At 44.5% G+C, this 21,194-nt stretch overlaps 1 protein-coding gene across 1 annotated transcript in view; it reads right to left on the bottom strand.

Moving 5' to 3' along the window:
* The window catches only part of RAB10 (RAB10, member RAS oncogene family), a gene marked incomplete at both ends in the record, with an annotated part of 59,849 nt that extends 42,527 nt beyond the window's left edge, over positions 1-17,322 (bottom strand). Inside the window, one exon of the mRNA XM_080711920.1 lies at positions 17,196-17,322. Coding sequence (XP_080568046.1) covers positions 17,196-17,322 — 127 coding nt within the window. The remainder of the gene's footprint in view (positions 1-17,195) is intronic.
* Positions 17,323-21,194: the final 3,872 nt, after the last annotated feature.

The following is a 21,194-nucleotide window of genomic DNA, read 5'->3' as shown; positions in this document are numbered from 1 at the left end:
CACAGGTTCAAAGCCAGCCTCAGCTACTTAGTGAGGCTCTCAGCAACTTAGTGAGACCCTGTTTCCAAATAAAGTATAAAATAGGTCTGGGAGTGTAGCCCAGAGGTAGAAAACCTCTGGGTTCCACCCCAGTACCACCCAAAAAAAAAAAAAAAAAAAAAGAAGGGGGCAGAGGTAGAATGCCCCCAGGTTCCATTCCAAGTATTATCACAAACAACAACAACTAAAAATAGGGCTGGGTGAGTAGCTCAAAGGTAGGAGGCCTCTAGGTTGGCTCTCAAGTACCCTCCCCTCCAAAGAAACTCTAGTACTATTAGCAGGGTCTGGTGGCACTTGCCTCTAACACCAGTGCTTGTAAAAATGACACAGGAGGACCAGAGGTTCTGGACCACAGCATAGTAACTTGAAGAGACTTTCCAAATAAAACACAAGCCAGGCATGGTGGTGCACGCTTGTAATGCATGGGTTCAATCCCCAGCACAAAGAATAAATAATTAAAAAATAAAGCTGGGCATGGAGGAGCACAAATTCAAAACCAGCCTCAGCACCTTACCAAGACTCTCAGAAACCTAGAAAGACCCTATTTCAAACTAAAAAAAAAAAAAAAAAAAGGCTGGAATGGGAAAAAAAAATGGCTCAGAAGTAGAATGGCCCTGGGTTCAATCCCCAGTACCCCCCCAAAAAAAATTTTAGGTTAAAATATAAAGCGCTGGGTATATAACTCAGAAATAAAATGATCTAGGGTTTAATCCCCAGACCACACAGAAAGAAAAAAAAAGGCCCACTATTTTTCTAAGGGATTCAAATTAAGTTAAGAGCATGGCTATGTTCCCAGAAGTCCATCACAAAGGTTAGGTATAAGCCAGTCTCACTGTGGTGCTATTTATGACTCTGACATTCACATATCTGTGAAACTCTTTTTGAATCCCATTTAATATAGAGAAATTATGTCTTTAAATGTATTATTCAATAAAATGCTTTTGTTTATCTCCCAAACTGGTTCACTCATAGTTCAAAGGCTAACCCCACAACAATCCTGTTACTTGAGAATAAGTAAGTATTAAGCTTTTCTTAACCAAGCACATAATTTGTTTATAATACATTCACCTTAGGCTTCACTTTTCCACTGACAAATCCCAATTTTTTATTTATCCTTTTAAGTATCTGTGTGTGTGTGTGTGTGGTACTGGGGATTGAGCATTCTACCTACAAGCTACACCCCCATCCCTATTTTTTTATTTTCAAACAGGGTCTCAAGGCAGGCATGGCGCACACTTGTAATCCCAGCGCTTAGAGGGCTGAGACAGGGGGATCACACAAATTCGAAGTCAGCCTCAGCTACTTAGTGAGGCCCTCGCAACTTAGGCCCTGTTTCCAAATAAAGTATAAAATAGGTCTGGGAGTATAGCCCGGAGGTAGAAAACCTGTTTCCAAATAAAGTATAAAGGAGGTCTGGGAGTACAGCCTGGAGATAGAAAGCCACTGGGTTCCACCTCTAGTACCACAAAATAAATACATAGATAGATAGACAGACAGACAGACAGACAGACAGACAGACAGACGGGGTTGGGGATGTAGCTAAATAGTAGAGCTCCCCTGGGTTAAATCTCTACTATATAGATCCCTATATTAGCATAACTTCTCAAAATACAATGATATATAATAGAAGAGTTGAAGAATATCTCTGAAGAGCATGACTGAAATGGAGAAAAGATGGGACAAGAGGTTGCTTTTTGTTTTGTGGTTATGGGAATTAAACATAAAGGCCTTTTACTTCTGAGCTACATCCCCAGACCTATTTTTTTTTAAAACAGGGTCTCACTAAATTACCAAGGGCTGGCCTTGAACCTGTAACCCCCCTGTCTCAGCCTCCCAAGTACTGGGATTACAGACATGGGCTACCATGCCAAACTCCTAAATTACTCATCTAGTTGAAGGCACACTATGAAACTTAAAAATCTTATCAGTCTACAGATTCTTCAGTATCTCCTTTAAACTCCTTTTTGACTTTACCACCTCCATAAGCAGTTTTCCCAAGTACGTCTCTTGAGCTGGCCATACAATTTACATTTGTGCTTAATCAGAGTCTCTTATTTATAAATCATCACTCAACAAGCCCTCGTCTCTGTCCATTATAGCTGCTACCATAGAACTGCCTGGGCAACATTGTACTGTTACAAATTCAAACAGATAACCAGTATTTCTCCTACCAGTCATTCCCTTCTTTTGCCCCACCTTAAACATTTTTTTTTTTTTGGTACTGGGGGTGGAACCCAGAGGCTTTCTACCTTCGGGCTATACTCCCAGACCTATTTTATATTTTATTTGGAAACAGGGTCTCACTAAGTTGCTGAGAGCCTCACTCAGTAGCTGAGGCTGGCTTCGAACCCGTGCGATCCTCCTGTCTCAGCCTCCCAAGCGCGGGGATTACAAGCGTGCGCCACCACGCCCGGCTCCCACCTTATACATTATTAAACAACATAATTCTTGAAAAAAACATAATTACCTCTAATATTAATAGCTCAAACAAAATCCTTCACATTTGATATTAAGACTTACTACTTCCCTATTATTGTCCACCTCCAAAAGCAAGCCAACTCAGGGGCATTCTGACTGAGCTACACCCCAAGCCCCATTTTATTATATTTTATTTATTCATTTTGCAGCACTGGGAGTGGAACCCAGGGGCCTTCTACCTCCGAGCTACACCCCTGGTGTCCTATTTTTCAGTCTTTTTTTCTGATTGATTGATTGATTGATTGATTGATTTGCAATACTAGGGATGGAACCCAGGGGCATTGTACCTCCAACTACACCCCCAGCCCTATTTTTTAGTCTTTTTATTTTTGAAACAGGGTCTCACTGAGTTGCAAAGGGCCTCACTCAGTAGCTGAGGCTGTCTGCAAATCGCGATCCTCCTGTCTCCACCTCCCGAATGCTGGAATTACAAGCCTGTGCCACCATGTCCAGCTCCCATTTTATTTTTAAACAGGTCTCAGTAAATTATGGAGAACTTCGCTAATTTGCTGAGGCTGGCCACAAACCTGCAATCCTCTTGTTTTAGCTTCCTAAGTACTGGGAATACAGGCATTCGCTATCACACTCAGCACATCCCCACGTCTAAAACTGAAACCTAAAGCCAGGCAGGGCGACACCCATGCCTATAATCCTAGTACTTGGGAGACTGAAACAGGAGGATCACAGAGGTTAGAGGGCAGTCTAAGCAAGTACTGAGACTCTTCGTCAACCCAGCAAGACCCTGTTTCCAAATAAAATAAATAGCCGGGTGTGGTAGCGCATGCTAGTATTTAGGAGGCTGAGACAAGAGGATTGCAGGTTTGCAGCCAGACTCAACTACTTAGTAATGCCCTTGCAACTTACAGAGACCCTGTTTCAAAATAATTTTAAAAAGGGCTGGAGGTGTAGCTCTGAGGTAGAATACCCCTGGGTTCAATCCCCAGTACTGCAATAAATAAAATAAAATAAATATAAATAAATGAAAAAAAAAAACAGGCTGAGGGTGTAGCTCAGAGGTAGAATGCACCTGGATTCAATCGCTAGTATCACAATACATAAATAAAACTGATGAGCAGCACTACCTTCCTGCTTTTCTCTTTTTTTTTTTTCTTTTTGAACACAACAATGAAATTCTCAGAATAAAAAACATGGACATGAACACATGAACAAAGCTGGCTCCGGATTATTTTCTGAGCTGGAGATGGAATCCAAGATGAGTTTTACCTCTGAGCTTCACCCCCAGCCCTATTTTATTTCTAATTTTGAAACAATCTTATTAAGTGGCTGATGGCTTTACCAAATTGCTGAGGCTGGCCTCACATCTGTGATACTCCTGTTTTAGCCTCCCAAGTACTGGGATTAAAGGTATGAGCCACTACATCTCGCTTCAGTCAGCTCTGAATTCTAATCAAAACTCCTTCACTAGCTGGGTGTGGTGATGCACACCTGTAGTGGTGAACGCCTTAAACTTCAGCCCCAAGTACCACCAAAAAAATAAAAGCTTCTTTCACTAACTATATGACCTTTAGAAGTTGCTTTGCCTCTCTGAAAATTCACAGTAGGATTCATTCCAGCATTAACTTTCTTTCATTCTAACATTCCAAAGACATCCTGTAGATAATGCACAACAAAAAGACAAACTGCCCTCAATAACTAAGAACTATTTATCCTCTTGACTCACTGATCACAGGTTAATAGTGGCCATCACCTGGAACCAAAGGAACTGTGATCAAATATTCTTAGGTATTACTGGGTCAAATGTTAAACAAGTCTGTGGTTTTAAACCAGGTGTGGTGGCACATGATTGTAATCCCATGTAATTCTAGCAATTGGGAGGCTGAATCAGTTTGAGGACAGCCTCAGCTACTTAGTGAGGCCCTCTGCAACTCAGTGAGACCCTGTTTCAACATAAGGAATAAAAAATAAGGTTGGAGCCGGGCGTGGTGGCGCACACTTGTAATCCCAGCATTCGGGAGGCTGATGCTGGAGGATCGCGGTTCACAGACAGCCTCAGCTACTTAGTGAGGCCCTCCGTAACTGAGACCCTGTTTCAAAATAAAGAATAAAAAATAGGGCTGGGGGTGTTAACTCAGAGGTAGAATGCCCCTGGGTTCCATCCCCCGTAGCAACACATACACACACACAAAAAGTATTTTAGAGGTAGGAGTTTCATGGGATCAAAAGCAGAGCCTTCTAAGTACTGTGTGCATCCGTCATCTATACCCCTCACTATGAATTACCTCATGGTGTGAGACTACACTGCACCAATAAAAGTGTTTTTTGGGTTTTTTTTTTGCAGGTCTGGGGATAGAACCCAGGGGCATTCGACCTCCAAGCTACACCCCCTGCCCTATTTTTTATTCTTTATTTTGAAACAGGGTCTAAGTTGCAGAGGGCCTCACTAAGTAGCTGAGGCTGTCTGCAAACTGCGATCCTCTGGTCTCAGCCTCCCAAATACTGGGATTACAAGCGTGCACCACCACCACCCCCCCCCCCCGGCTAAAAGTTTTTTTTTTAAAGCATATAACGCTCAAAACATCTACCCCGCAAACACACACACACACACACACACACACACACACACACTAAAAGCCCAGGGCCTTGCACATGCTAGGCACACATTCTACAACCAACTATACCCCAATCCCAGGTTAACTTTTTTTTTTGGTGGTGGTACTGGAGATGGAACAAAGGGGCCTTCCGCCTCCAGGATACAGTCCCAACCCCATTTTATTTTTTATTTTGGAAAAATGGTCTCGCTAAATTGCCAACTGCCTGATATTGGCTTCAAACCTGTGATCCTCCTGCTCCCAAGTAGGATTATAAGCATACACCACTACGTCAAGCTTTAGTTTAACCTTTTTTTTTTTTTTTTTTTTTTTTTTTTTTGCGGGTCTGGGGATGGAACCCAGGGGCATTTGACCTCCCAGCTACAGCCCCTGCCCTATTTTTATTCTTTATTTTTTGAAACAGGGTCTCACTAAGTTACGGAGGGCCTCACTAAGTAGCTGAGGCTGTCTGCGAACCCCGATCCTCCAGTCTCAGCCTCCTGAAGGCTGGGATTACAAGCGTGCACCACCACGCCCCACTTAGTTTAACCCTTTTTTTTTTTTTTGGTGGTACTGGGGTTCCTGGAAGCCCGTCTATCTGTAGGCTACACTCCCAGACCTATATTTTTTAATGTTTTTTTTTTTTTTAATCTGGAAACAGGGTCTCAAGCCAGCAAGGCTGGCTTTGAACCTGCGCGATCCTCCTGTTTCAACCTCCCAAGCGCAGGGATTACAAGTGCGCGGTACCACGCCCGACTAGTTCAACTTTTTTTTTTTTTTTTTTTGCGGGTCTAGGGATGGAACCCAGGGTCATTCGACCTCCAAGCCATACCCCCTGCCCTGTTCTTTTTTTATTCTTTATTTTGAAACCGGGTCTCACTGAGTTGCACAGGGCCTCACTAAGTAGCTGAGGCTGTCCGCGAACCACGATCCTCTGATCGCGAACCACGATCCTCTGATCTCAGCCTCCCGGAATGCTGGGATTACAAGCGTGCGCCACCACACCCGGCTTAGTTTAACCATTTTTTTTTTTTTTTGATAGTACTAGGGGTGGAACCCAGAGGCTTTCTACCTCCAGGCTATACTCCCAGACCTTTTTTATATTTTATTTGGAAACAGGGTCTCACTAAGTTGCTGAGAGCCTCACTAAGTAGCTGAGGCTGGCTTCGAACCCATGCAATCCTCCTGTCTCAGCCTCCCAAGCACGGGGATTACAAGCGTGCACCACCACGCCCGGCTTTAGTTTAACCATTTTTAATAAACAGTCCAATAATGGTAAGTACAATCCATCTCCATCTTTAGGTTCAGCATCAGCAAATACTACATTAGCAAATTACCCATCCATGAATTCAACTAACTACAAATGAAAAAAATTTGGAAGGAACCTGCATGGTGGTACATGCTTGTAATCCCATTATTTGGGAGGCTGAGACAAGAGTTTAGCGGTCCACAGACAGCCTCAGCTACTTAGTGAGGCCCTTTGCAACTCAGTGAGATCCTGTTTCAAAATAAAGAATAAAAAATAGGGCTGAGGATGTAGCTTGGATGTAGAATGCCCCAAGTTTCCATCCCCCTGCAAGAAAGAAAAAACAAAAAAACATCTGGGGGTGAAATTGTTTCTGTACTTAACATGTATAGTTTTTCTAGTCATTATTACTCAAACAACACAATATAACAACTATTTAACACAAAGTAACCTAAGGAGCTGGGTGTGATAACACACTTTTCTTTTTTTTGGTGGTACTGGGGTGGAACCCAGGGGCTTTCTACCTCTGGGCTATACTCCCAGACCTATTTTATACTTTATTTGGAAACAGGGTCTCACTAAGTTGCTGAGAGCCTCACTAAATAGCTGGGGCTGGCTTCGAACCTGAGCGATCCTCCTATCTCAGCCTCCCAAGCGCTGGGATTACAAGCGCGTGCGCCACCACACCCAGCTATGGCACAGAACTTTAATCCCAGTACTTGGGAAGCTAAAACAGGAGGACTGAGGTTCATGGACAGACCTTGGCTACTTAGAAAGGCCTTCTGCAACTTAAAGAGGCCTTATCTCAAAATAAAGAATAAGAAATCAGGCTGGAAGTGTAGCTTGGAGATACAATGTCCTTGGATCCCATCCCCAGTACTAAAAAAAAAAAAAAAAAGTAATTTAAGGGCTTAGGTTGTAAGGTCCTGGGTTCAATCCCCAACACTGCAAAAAATAAAAATAAAAAATAAAGTAATCTGTAATCTAAAGATTAAAGTACCTGGGAGTCTGGTAAAGGTGGTACAACACCTGTAATCCTGGCTATTCAGGAGCACTAAAGCAGAGGATAACAAGTTTCAGGGTATTCTCAAAACAGCAATTTAGACCATCTCAAGAAAAAAAAAGGAGAAAAAAAGGAAAAGAAAATCACAGAAAGAGCTAAGGATGCTGCTCAGTGGAGGAGCACTTAAGTTCAATCCCCAGTAGCATAAATAAATAAATGAATAAATGAATAAAATATATGGAAGGATTGCATAGGTTATATGCAAATACTATATACCATCTGATAAAAGATACTTATCTGCAGATTGTGGTGATGGGGTTATAATGAAACCAACTAAGATGCAGGAAAAGGGTATATTTCATAATTGTGCAATAGATTTCCAGTATTTTTTTTTTTTTTTTGCGGTATTGGAGATGGGAGGGAACTCAGGAGCATTCCACCTCCGAACTATACCCCTAGCCTTATTTTTTTTATTCTTTATTTTGAAATAGGTTCCCACTAGCCGGGCGTGGTGGCACACACTTGTAATCCCAGTGCTTGGGAGGCCGAGACAGGAACATCACACAGGTTTGAAGCCAGCCTCAGCTACTTAGTGAGGCTCTCAGCAACTTAGTGAGACCCTGTTTCCAAATAAAGTATGAAATAGGTCTGGGAGTACAGTCGAGAGGTAGAAAGCCCCTGGGTTCCACCCTCAGTACCATAATAATAATAATAATAATAATAATAATAATAAGAAGAAGAAGAAGAAGAAGAAGAAGAAGAAGAAGAAGAAATAGGTTCTCACTGAGTTGCACAGGGCCTCACTAAGTAGCTGAGGCTGTCTGTGGACCGCTATACTCTTGTCTCAGCCTCCCAAGTGCTGGAATTACAAGTGTGCACCACCACGCCCAGCTATCCAGAACTTTTTCATCCTGTTAAAATTGAAATAGTTTTACACTCAATTAAACAACTTCCTAGCTGGGCGTGGTGGTACACGCTTGTAATCCCTGCCCTTGGGAGGCTGAGACAGGAGGATCGCACAGGTTCAAAGCCAGTCTTAACTACTTAGTGAGGCTCCCAGCAACTTAGTTGAGACCCTGTTTCCAAATAAAATATAAAACAGGTCTGGAAGTATAGCCTGGAGGTAGAAAAGCCCCTGGGTTCCACCCTCAGTACCACACAAAAAAAAAAAAAACAACCAAAAACCTTTCTATTCCCCCAGGCTCAGTCCTTAGTAATCACCATTCTACTTTGTTTTTATAAGTGGGACTTCAAATGCCTAATGTAAGAGGAATCAGTCAGTATTTGTCTTTTTGTGCATTTTAACCGCATTACATTTTTTAGTGAACTTCAGTGGCATTAAATAGTTATATATCATACAATCACCACTATCTCCAGAATGTTTTCATCCTTCCAAACTAAAATTCTGTTCCCATTAACAATAACTCCCCATAATCTCATATTCTAAGCCCGGGAATCACTATTCTACTTTCTCCACCTACTTATGTATTTAAGGTACCTCACACAGTATTTATCCTTTTGTTGTCTGGCTTAATTCACTTCATACAATGTTTTTAATTCATCTGTGTTTTAGTCCTTGTCAGATTTTGTGTGTGTAAATTGAACTCAAGGTCATTCAGCCGCCAAGCTACACCCCATCCCTATTTTTTAAATTTTATTTTATTTTGAAACACGGTTTCACTAAATTGCTGATGCTAGCCTCAAACCTACAATTCTCCTTGTCTCAGCCTCCCAAGTACTGGGATTACAGGCATGCACCACTATACCCAGCAATTTCATTCTTCTTTTTTTTTTTTGGTAGTACTGGGGGTGGAACTCAGAGGCTTTTCTACCTCCAGCTTATACTCCCAGACCTATTTTATATTTTATTTGAAAGCAGGGTCTCACTAAGTTGCTGAGAGCCTCACAAAGTAGCTGAGGCAGATTTAACCTGCGCGATCCTGTCTCAGCTTCCCAAGCATGGGGGATTCCAAGCATGCACCACCACGCCCTGGCAATTTCATTCTTTTTAAAGGCTAAAAAAGAGCCAGGTGTGGTGATGCATGTTTATAATCCCAGTACTTGGGAGGCTGAGACAGGAGGATCCTGCAAGTTTGAAGCCAGCCTCAGCTATTTAGTGAGACTCTCAGCAACTTAGTGAGACCTTGTTTCCAAATAAAATAGAAAATAGGTCTGGGAATGTAGCCCGGAAGTAGAAAGTCCCTGGGTTCCACCCTCAGTACCACACACACACAAAAAGGCCAAATAATATTGTGTCATTGTATATATCACATTAATCTATGAATGGATATCTGGGTTGCTTCCATATTTTAGCTACTTTGAATAAAGCATTTAAGCACCTGTCCAAGTCCCTGCTTCAAACCCTTTGGGTATAACTTAGAAGTAGACTTGTTGTATCACAGTCTTAGTTTTTAGAAGAACTGCCACGCTGGTTTTCACAGTGGATTTACCATTTCACACTCATGAGCAACACAATAATGCTCCAATTTCTCCACATGTTCACTAACACTTGTTTTCTATGGTTTTTGATAGTAACTATTCTACAGGGTATAAAGAAACATCTCAATGTTATTTTGATTTGCACTATACCAATTATTAGTGTTGTTCAGCCTTTTTTCATGCTTATTGACCATTTGTACATATTCTTTGAAGAAAAGTCTGTAGCTTTTAAATCTAAAAAGTACGTGTTTAACTGAGAAAAATTCCTTTAGCACTCTGGCATTCCTGCAGCATACGCTACCACGTGAGTATCACAGTGGAGCCAGACACATTTATTTAATGTGACGAAGGTTTGGCTCGTTTCTCTAAAGAGCAGTTGCCGTACGTTAAATGGACACAGTTGATTGTAATCAACTGGTTCTTAAATGTAGGTTACTGGAATCAACTTACTCTTCCAAAGCTAAGCAAAAAATACTCAGATAATAAAAAAGATGTATTATTAAATCTCTCCCAGGAACAAGAACTTTTATCAATTTAATTTCTTATATCAAGTTCAGAGACTCCATTTCCCAATGGAAAATATCTCCTATAGAAAAAGTAATAAGTTAGGGTAGGGGAGCATGATGGTCCACACCTGCAATCCCAGCTCATGGGAGACTAAGGCAGGAAGATCACAAATTGGAGGACAGCCTTAGCAATTTATAGAGGCCCTCTGCAATGTAGCAAAACTCTGTTTCAAAATAAAAAAGCTGAGCCGGGTGTGGTGGCGCATGCTTGTAATCCCCACCCTTGGGAAGCTGAAACAGGAGGATCCCGCAGGTTCAAAGCCAGCCTCAGCTATTTAGTGAGGTTCTCGGCAACTTAGTTGAGACCCTGTTTCCAAATAAAATATAAGGCCGGGTGCGGTGGCGCACGCTTGTAATCCCAGCATTTGGGAGGCTGAGACAGGGGTATTGCGGTTTGCGGACAGCCTCAGCTACTTAGTGAGGCCCTCCGAAACTCAGTGAAACCCTGTTTCAAAATAAAGAATAAAAAATTGGGCAGGGGGTGTATCTCAGAGGTCAAATGCCTCTGGGTTCCATCTCCAGACCCACAAAAATAAATAAATAAATAAATAAATAAATAAAATATAAAATAGGAAATAAAATATAAAATAGGCCTGGGAGTATAGCCCAAAGGTAGAAAGCCTCTGGGTTCTACCCCCAGTACCACCAAAAAATAAATAAAATAAAATAAAATAAAAAAGCTGGAGGTTGGGAGGCTGAGACAGGAGGATCACAAGTTTATGACCAGCCTCCAGCCTCAGCAACTTAGACTGTTTTAAAATTAAAAAATAGGGCTGAGGAGTAGCTCAGAGGCAGAATGCTTCTGGGTTCAACCCTCAGTACCACAGGAAAGTAGGGGACGGGGTAGGGTGGGGTACTGCAGTAACAGCTCAGAGGTAGTATGCCCCTGGGTTCAATTCCTAGTAAAAAGACAAATAAATAAATGGAGAGGGGTCTAACATCACCAAAAGATAGCACATCCAGTAGAAACAGCGCACTAAAAATTTATGTTTTGGGCATAAGTTCATGTTGCTACCAAATTACTAATGGGTGATACTTTCTTGAGCTCCTACTGCCAAAAGAGTTATGGTTAAATCAACTATAGAAATCTATATATAGCTGGGTGTACTGACACACACTTGTAATACAAGTACTTGGGAGGCTCAGACAGGAAGATCGCAGGTTCGTGGCCAGCCTCAACTACTTCCTGATGCTCTCTGCAACTTAATAGACCCTATTTCTTTTGTTTGTTTGTTTGTTTGTTTTGTTTTGCAGGTCTGGGGATGGAACCCAGGGGCATTCGACCTCCAAGCTACACCCCCTACCCTATTTTTTATTCTTTATTTTGAAACCTGGTCTCAGTAAGTAGCTGAGGCTATTCGCGAACTGCGATCCTCTGGTCTCAGCCTCCTGAATGCTGGGATTACAAGTGTGCGCCACCACGCCTGGTGACCCTATTTCAAAATAAAGAATAAAAAATAGTGCTGGAGGTATAGCTTGAAGGTAGAATGCCCTTGGGTACAATCCCCAGTACCGCAAAAAAAAATTTTTTTAATCTACATATACATTTCATATTTTGGGTGGGTAGGGGGTATTGGAGATTGAACCTAGGGACATTCTAGCTCTGAGCTATACCCCCAGCCCTTTTTTATTTATTTTTGCGGTACTGGGGATAGAACCCAGGAGCATTCTACCTCCTAGCTACACCTCCATCCCTATTTTTTTATTCTTTATTTTGAAACAGGGGTCTCACTGGGTTGCAGAGTGCCTCACTAAGTAGTTAAGGCTGTCTGTGAACTGCAACCCTCCTGTCCCAGCCTCCCAAATGCTGGGATTACAAGTGTGCGCCACAATGCCTGGCTCTTTTTTTTATTTTTTGAAACAGGATTTGCTATGTTGCGGAGGTTCTCGCTAAATTGCTGAGGCTGGCCTTCTAATCCTCCTGTCTTGCCAGGCCCACTTGTAATCCCCGCACTTGGGAGGCGGGAGACAGGAGGATCACGCAGGTTCGAAGCCAGCCGCCTGGCTTAAGAGACCCTGTTTCCAAATAAAAAAGTATAAAAATAGGTCCCGCCCGGAGGTAGAAGGGTTTCCAGGAACCCCAGTACCACCAAAAAATGAATAAATAAATAAATAAATAAATAAATAATCCTCTTGTCTCAGCCTCCCATGTACTGAGACTGCAAGCATACACCACCACGCCCAGCTAAACACCTGTAAGATAATTACATCAAACATTTTGCTAGGCATGGTAGCACAAGCTTGTAATCCCAGCAATTTGGGAAGGTGAGGCAAGGGGATCACAAGTTAGCAGAGCAACTTAGTGAGACCCTGTCTCAAAAAGAGAAGGAGATGGGAATATAGCTCAGTGGTAGAGGGCTCTTTGGTTCCATCCCTAGTACAGGGCGGGGGGGGGGCGGCACAAATAAAACCTTTTTATATTAAAATTATAAACCTCAGAGACCAAAGTGAAATTGCTTAGCAGAACATCAACAAATATTTTGGTGACCATAGTGTGCAAGACATTCAATCCATAAAATAACATGTTCTATTACATTTTAGTAGCAGAAGGTTCATATATTCTATATATAGCTAGTATGTAACATGCTTCTACAATGCGCCTGTTACCATGCTAGGTACTTTACTCTCACTGATCCACAAAATACTAACAACTACCATATGTAGTAGGGGCTACTATTATTAATACTACTTAAAAAACAAACTAAAGCTGGGCGTGGTGGCGCACGCTTGTAATCCCCGAGCTTGGGAGACGGAGACAGGAGGATTGCACAGGTTGGAAGCCAGCCTTGCTGGCTTAAGAGACCCTGTTTCCAAATAAAAAAGTATTAAAAATAGGTCTGGGAGTGTAGCCAGAGGTAAAAGGGCTTCTAGGAACCCCAGTACCACAAAAAAAAAAAAAAAAAAAAAAAAAGAAGCTGGACGTGGTGGTATACACCTGTAATCCCAGTACTTAGGAGGCTGACACAAGAGGATTACAGGCTGGAGAACAGCCTCCTCAGCAAAGTAGTGGGACTCTCAGCTACAAGGATCTTGTTTCAAAAACAAAAAGTAAAATGGGGCTGGGGTAGGGTGGCACACGCTTGTAATCCCAGCATTTGGGAGGCTGAGACAGGAGGATTAAGGTTTGAGGACAGCCTTGGCTACTTAGTGAGGCCCTTTGCAACTCAGTGAGACCCTGTCTCAAAATAAAGAATAAAAAAATCAGGCTGAGGGTGTAGTGTGGAGGTCGAATGCCCCTGGGTTCAATCCCCAGTCCCTCCCTCCCACACACACACAAATGAGGCCAGATGCAGTGGCACACACCTGTAATCTCAGCTACTCAAGAGGATGAGGCAGAAAGATTTCAAGTTCAAGGCCAACCCAGCCAATTTAGCAGGACTCTGTCACTAAATAAAAAATAAAAAGGGCGGAGGATGTAGCTCATTCGAAGAGCACCCCTGGGTTCAGTCCCCAGTACCAGGAAGGCAGGCAGGCATTGAGAGATTAAATAATTTACCAATATCTTACAACTAGTAACCTGTAGAATCAGGATTCCTACCCAACAGGCCTTGATCCAAAATCACCATATGCTTTCCCAAGTAAAAGGACTATACGCAAAGATGCCATTATCTTCCAGAATTGGGTTTTGTTTGTTTGTCCATCTCTTCCATTCCTTTACAAAAATGACTGGAAGAGATGGAGTTACTGCTTGGCTTCCTACTCTCCATTATCACCCTTCTCAAAGGCAAGTTAAGGAACACATTGTAATCTGTAACCCCAGTTTTTTGTTTTGTTTTGTTTTGTTGCAGTACTGGGGACATTCTACCTCTGAGCTACACCCCCAGCCCGATTTTTTATTCTTTATTTTGAAAAAGGGTCTCACTGAGTTGCAAAAGGCCTAAGTATAGCTGAGGCTGTCCAACCACAATCCTCCGATCTCAGCCTTCCGAATGCTGGGATTACTAGCATGAGCCACCACGCCTGGCTAGTCCCAGTATTTCAGAGGCTGAGACAGGAGGATCACAGGTTCAAAGCCAGTCTCAGCAACGTAGTGAAACCCTGTTTCCAAATAAATAAATCGAAGCCGGGCATGGTGGCACACGCTGTAATTCCAGCATTTGGTAGGCTAAGAACCGAGGATCACACTTCGAGGATAGCCTCAGCTACTTAGTGAGGGCCTCCGTAACTTAGTGAGACCATTTCAAAATAAAGAATAAAAAAATAGGGCAGAGGGTGTACCTCGGAGGTCAAATGCCCCTGGGTTCCATCACCAGTACTGAAAAAATAAGTAAATGAAAGGAAGGAAGGAAGGAAGGAAGGAATCGGGCTGGGGCGTGGTGGCTCACGCTTGTAATCCCAGCACTTGGGAGGCTGAGACAGGAGGATCCCACAGGTTCAGCTACCCTCAGCTACTTAGTGAGGCTCTCAGCAACTTAGTGAGACCCTGTTTCCAAATAAAGTATAATATAGGTCTGGGAGTGTAGCCAAGAGGTAGAAAGCCCCTGGGTTCCAACCCTAGTACCACAAAAAAAAAAAAAAAAAAAGAAAAGAAAAAGAAAAAAAAAATCGGGCTGGGAGAATAACTTGGAGGTAGAATGCCTCTGGGTTCAATCCACAGTATCAAAAAAAAAAAAAAAAAAAAAAGACCAACCTCAACAACATAGTGAGACTCTCAGCAAAATAGTGAGACCCTGTTTCAAAAACAAAAATTAAAAAGGGTTGAGAGTGTGGTTAGGAAGTAGAAAGCTACTAGGTCCAATCTCCCAGGACCACACACAAGCACAAGAATGAAATCCTAGCCAAGCATGGTGGCCCACATTTGCAATCTCAGTATCTGGGAGGGGGAGACAGGGAGACTGGAGATTTCTGGACAGCCTCAGCTACTTAGTGAGAACTTGTTTCAAAAGAAGCAATAAAAATAGGGCCAAGGGTGTAGCTTGGAGGTATAAGGCCCCTGGGTTCCATTCCCAGTGACACAAACACACACACACAATGAAATCCTTCCTGAATATTCAAGAAAGGCTAGCCAGCAGCGGTGGTGCACCCTTGTAATCCCAGTATTTGGGAGGCTGAGACAGGAGGATGGTGGTTTGCAGACAGCCTCAGCTGCTTAGTGAAGCCCTTTGCAACTCAGTGAGACCCTGTTTCAAAATAAAATTTAAAAATGGGGGCTGGGGGTGTAGCTCAGAGGTAGAATGCCCCTGGGTTCCATCCTAAGTACAGAAAGAAAGAAAAGAAAAGAAAGAAAGGCTGCATATCCCACCCCTCTGGCCCAATTCCTATCTGTCTTTCAGACTTCATTTTAGATATCATGTTCATGCAAGGTTACTCACACTCCCCACAATTTAGGCTACTCCCCCCTCCTCTCATGCTTACTACTGTAGCATTTTCCACACTGTTACAATTGTCCTTACCAGGATGCTCAAGGGATCTATTGTATCCACTACTTGTCCCCAGTGTCTACAGCAGTGCCTAGCATTAGGTGCGCAGTAAATACTTGCTGTCCAACCTAACTACCTGACCTACCCATCTAGCTACAGCTAAAAGCAAAATAGTAAAAAGGAACTTAGTGCTAAAAAGTGCTAACCCACAAAGCAGAACAAGTTCTGGGTTTCATGAAATGTATGATGGTCCAAGAGAATGGTGAGGTATTCAGGAAATAATGATTACGATGACAACCCCTCTCCTTGCACGGGTACACGCCCAGAAAGTGAGTAAAATACTTAAACAATCAACTGTCCAATTTCAGTATAAACTTATTTCACGAGTTAAGTTGCTGATAAATATGTCATAAGAACTCAAAGCCAACAATTTCAGAAATGCTGTAAATTGGTTGAAATCAGTTTAATTTTGACAATTTCCAGAATTCCAAGACACTGGAGTTGCTTCTCTAGCCTCATTATAAAGTTAGTTACATTTAAAACGGAGGTTTATTGCACTGCCCCAATGCTAGAGCTGTGCACCAAATGACAAAGACAACCAGGTGTTCTTTAAGGAATTTGTGGGGGGGTGGGGGAAGCGGATACACGTACAATTACTTTACAATTAGCATTTGTGCCAGAGTCAACAGGGACTTTCTGAGATCCTTCCCTGTTCTTCAGCTAAACGGGAAACTGAATTAAAAGGTCAATAGTTAGCTCTTACTTTCACACTAAGTAATTCTGAAACATGTGGTGAAAGTACATTACAAGCCCTTAGGGCGATGACTGGCAAAAGACTTTCCTCTAAATTCTAGCGTCTATGGAAACTAAAAGAACTTGACTTCATCCTCTCGAGATGAGGACAGAAACTGATCGTCTTCCTCAGATTACTGCTTCTATGGATGTCTTGAAAAGCACGGTGAGGCACCCCGAGCATGAAGAGCCTCCGATTGTTTGACACATCAACGGATTAGTCAACACGGCCAACTCACTTTTCCCCTCTAATTCGCCTGAATTGTTCTTCACGTAAACCCTCGAGTTTACGTTATGACCATATGGAATCTTATCTTTGCCCCCAAGTATAAAATTCAGGCCTTTACCACATAGCACAGCTTCAATCCCAAACACTAAAATGCGTTCCTGACAAACCCCACACATCTAGCAACTCCGCACAAATATAGGAAAAAAGCCGACCAAGTCGCTTAAACAGGATTCTGGAACGTCGTTAAAGGCTGCATATTTTGTACCAGCAGACTCGGAGCAGAGGGGGAGACTTGAAAGCAGAAGACCGGATGGAACGCGAGGGAAGACCCCGCCCCAGTAAGCTCGATCTCGATTCCAACAGTAACTTGGGTCTGTCGTTTGGAATCGCAATCGCTGAAACAAAGGCGTATATTACGAGAAGCAAGATGTCTGGAGTCAAAGAAACCGGCTTGCAGCTACAGAGACCGTACCCCATCCTCCCACAGGTCTTACCTATGGTGGAAATAAAGGTGGTATTGAAGGCATCATCCGAAAAACGAAAAAGGACGCAGGTCTTCCCCACTCCCGAGTCCCCGATCAGGAGCAGCTTGAAAAGCAGGTCGTACGTCTTCTTCGCCATTGGGAGGAGCGGCTCGGGCTCTCGCCGCCGGCGGCCCCAGGGGATCGGTCCCTCGCACCACGGCCAACTCCTCACCCGGGTGGTTCTGGGGCCGGAGCACCGGGGAAGCCTGGGGGAAAGGAGGACTCGAGAGGACGCGGGCGACCTACGAGCGGCCTCGTCGAGGAAGCCCCGACGCGGGCGGCGTCCGGTGCCTCCGAGGGCGGCGACCCTGGCTCCGCAGCCTCTCCCAGCCGCTCCGCCCGGTTCCGGGGAGTCGGTCGGGACAAAATGGCCTCCCCTCCCCCCTCAGGGCTGCTCGGCCGGGACGCTCCCACGGGCGGGCGAGCGACTTCTGCCGTCCACGGAGCGCGGCGGGCGTGAGGACGGCCTCCTCCGAGCAGAAACTCCCCGCTAGGGCAAAGTGAAGGCGGCGAAGAGCGAGCGCGAGCCGAGGAGCCCAGCTACATAGCCCCAGGAAGCCCAGCCGCCCGGGCCAGAGCCACCTTTTCCCCGTGCCCTCTCACGCCGGCGTGCGCGCGCCCCAGACGCACGCAAGGACGTACGCCCGCCCTTCCCTCGCGCCCTCGCCCTGCGGCCCGCCTCTGCGCACGCGCGCAGGAGGGCGTGGGAGGTGCGCGTGGGCGGGGACGGGCGCGCTCCGCCCCCCTCAGAGGCTGAGCCCAGAGGGGAGGGGGCGGGGCCAAGGAGGGCGAGGCCACGGACGCGCTCCCTGGGGCCTTCTGATTGGGTGCGCGGCGCTGCGAGCACGCCCCGCGGAAGGCGCTGCCTAGAGACTGCGCAGGCGCAGCTCGGCGACTAGCCCCTGCTCCCCTCTCGCGTTCCCGGGGTCGCCCTGCGGAAGGTGCGGGGTATCCTCTGCGCTGGGTTTGTCTGGAATTGTGGAAGTGAGGATCATGGCGCAGTGACGGGCGTGGGTGGTCATGTGTCCCTGCGTAGATATAGCTGATAGACTTGAAAAACTTGACGACCTGGGTCGTTTAGTAGCCTCTTTGGCTAAAACGAGAAGCCTCCTCGAGTGTCCACTCCCTTGGACCCGCAGTGACAGGGGAAACGTTAAGCGCTCCTTCTCGGCTTTCTCGGGAAGCACGAGTTGGGGTTCGGAAGAGCGGGAGTATGGAATGGAAAAACTGGCCACACTGCTCGGATTGGGATGATGTAATCGACCTTCCGGGGCGAGAAGAGAAGGGACCCGGGCTCCGGGAGAACCTCCCTCCTCACCGATGGAAGCTTCTTTGCAGTAATCTACGCAGAGAACCCGCCCCAAGCCTTGCGGTTCATGGGAAATCTGGAGTGCCCGAGAGCTCTGCACGGAGGAGGCTGAGCCCCTCCTTACAAAGTCGTAACCATGGCGTTGAAAAAGATGGTTACGACAACCTCCAACCTCCTCCAACCCAATGCAGCATTGTCCGAGGAGTGCTTTTCCACCAACCCACATTACCAGCTCTTTTTATTTGAGTAGGGGGACAGGAGGTTGAACCCAGAGACATTCTACCTCCAAGCTACATCCCTGGCTTTATTATTATTGCTTTTATTATCATTACTATTTACAAACGGTCTGCGTTGCCGAAAGCCTCCCTAAATTGCTGAGGCTGTCCTCGAACCTGAGATCCACCTGTCTCAACCTCCCAAGTACTGGGATCACAGTTTTGCCCCGCCACGCCCAGCTTCTTTTTATTTGGAAACTGAGTCTCCCTAAATTGACCAGGCTGGTCTTGAACATGCAATCCTCCGACCTCAGCTTCCTGAATCTGGGATTATGGGCATGTCCCTCAGCGCATGGCCTGTCTGTGCATTTTCATTCATCTTATCCTCTTCCTTTCTTCCCATCAATCTTTCTCCTCCCTTTTCTCTCTTTCTGTAGTTGAAATATTAGTGCTTCTGACTTAACCACTGTCAGTGTGCCCCATCACACCAGGCAGAGTAGTTGAACCTGGTGAGCTGGTTTAACCTGAAAGAATAGGAAACCCTAGGACATCAGCAAAGCAACAAACAGGGATTAAAAGACAAGTAAAATATATACTTTTTTTTCACATACAAAATCCCACTATCACCAAATATTTGTGTTATCGATATGTAACTAAAATGAGTCTTTGAGGCAGTTCCAGGCATCATGTTTCAGGGTTCGTGATTTTTTTATTTGTGTGTGTGTGTGTGTGTGTGTGTGTGCGCGCGCGCGCGCGCTGCTGGGGATTGAACCCAGGGGCATTCTACCTCAGAGCCAAACCCCCAGCCTGATTTTTTTATTCTTTAATTTGAAACAGAAGTCCTCACTAATTAGCTGAAGCTGGCCTAGAACCCGGATCCTCCTGTCTCAGCCTCCCCAATGCTGGGATTACAAACATGTGCCACCGCACCCAGTTTAGGGCTCCTGTTCTTTAAAGACTTCTCTTAAACCAGGCATGGGAGGCTGAGACAGGAGCATCACAGTTTGAAGAACAGCCTCAGCAAGTAGTGAGACTCTTTAAACTTAGGTCCTCTTTCAAAATAAAAATAAGATGGGGCAGGACACCACAAAAAAGGGGGGGGGGGAGAAGAAAACTTCCACAACACAGCTTACTCTATGAATTATACAGTTATGAAATAAGAATTAAGAGACTTGGCTAATACTTAGGATTTGCTACCTAGTATTAGCTTAATAAAGTTAATTAAAGTTTTTGCTGGAACGAGGCCTAAGCATCAAGCCACATCTGCCACTGAAGTCAGGAGAAATGACAAAAGCAGATGTAGGTATGGTGGGACACACCTATAAATCCCAGTATTTGGGAGGCTGAGACAGGAGAATCATAGGTTCAAAGCCAGCCTCAGCAATTTAGTGAGACACTCTGCAAATTAGCAAGATCCTGTTTACAAATAAAAAATAAAATAGGGCTGAGGGTTCCATCCCCAGTACCACAAAGAAATAAAATAAATTAAAAAAAATAGCTTTGGGAGCCGTGTGTGGTGGTGCACGTTGAATACCAGTACTTGGGAGGTTGAGATAGGAGATTGTAGGTTCCTGGCCAGCCTCAGCAACTTGTGAGGCCCTCCACAATTTAGTGAAACACTGTTACAAAATAATAAAATATAGCCAGGTGTGGTGGCACACACTTGTAATCCCAGTACTTGGGAGGCTTAGACAATTGGACCACCTGTTAGTGGACAGCCTCAACTACTTATTGAGGCCCTCTGCAACTTAGTGAGACCTTGCTTCAAAATAAAGAATAAGAAAAAATAGGCTGGGGTGTAGCTGGGAGGTAGAACGCCCCTGGGTTCCATCCCAGTACTGGGAAAAAAAAAAGAATAAAATAGGGCTGAGGTACATGTAGCTTGGAGATAGAAAGCCCCTCGGTTCCATTCCCAATACCACACAGAGACACACACAAAATAAAGCTTTGGGGTGTAGCTTGGAGTTAGAATGTCCCTGAATTGAATTTTTATTTTTTTATTTTTTCAGTACTGGGAATGGAACCCAGGGGCATTCTTCCTCCAAGCTACACCACCAACCCTATTTTTTATTCTTTATTTTGAAACAGGGTCTCACTGAGTTGCAAAGGGCCTCACTGAGTAGCTGAGGCTGTCCTCGAACCTCAATCCTCCTGTCTCAGCCTCCTGAATGCTGGGATTACAATTGTGTCCCACGCTCCTGAATTTAATTTTTAGCAACACACACACACACACACACACACACACACACACACTATAAAGAAAAGGAAAAAGAAATGATCAAGGCAAAGCCGGGCGTTGTAGCGCACACTTGTTATCCCAGTACTTGAAAGGCTGAGAGAGGGGGATCACGGTTCGCGGGCAGCCTCAGCTACTTAATGAGGCCCTCCGCAACTTAGTGAGACCCTGTTTCAAAATAAAGAGTAAAGCCGGGCATGGTGGCACAC

Source organism: Muscardinus avellanarius, assembly GCF_963383645.1.
Source record: "Muscardinus avellanarius genome assembly, chromosome: 15".
In the NCBI taxonomy this organism is placed as follows: Eukaryota; Metazoa; Chordata; class Mammalia; order Rodentia; family Gliridae; genus Muscardinus; species Muscardinus avellanarius.
The sequence above is the reverse complement of the archived record's forward strand: the minus strand, read 5'-3'. Positions and strand labels throughout refer to the sequence as shown.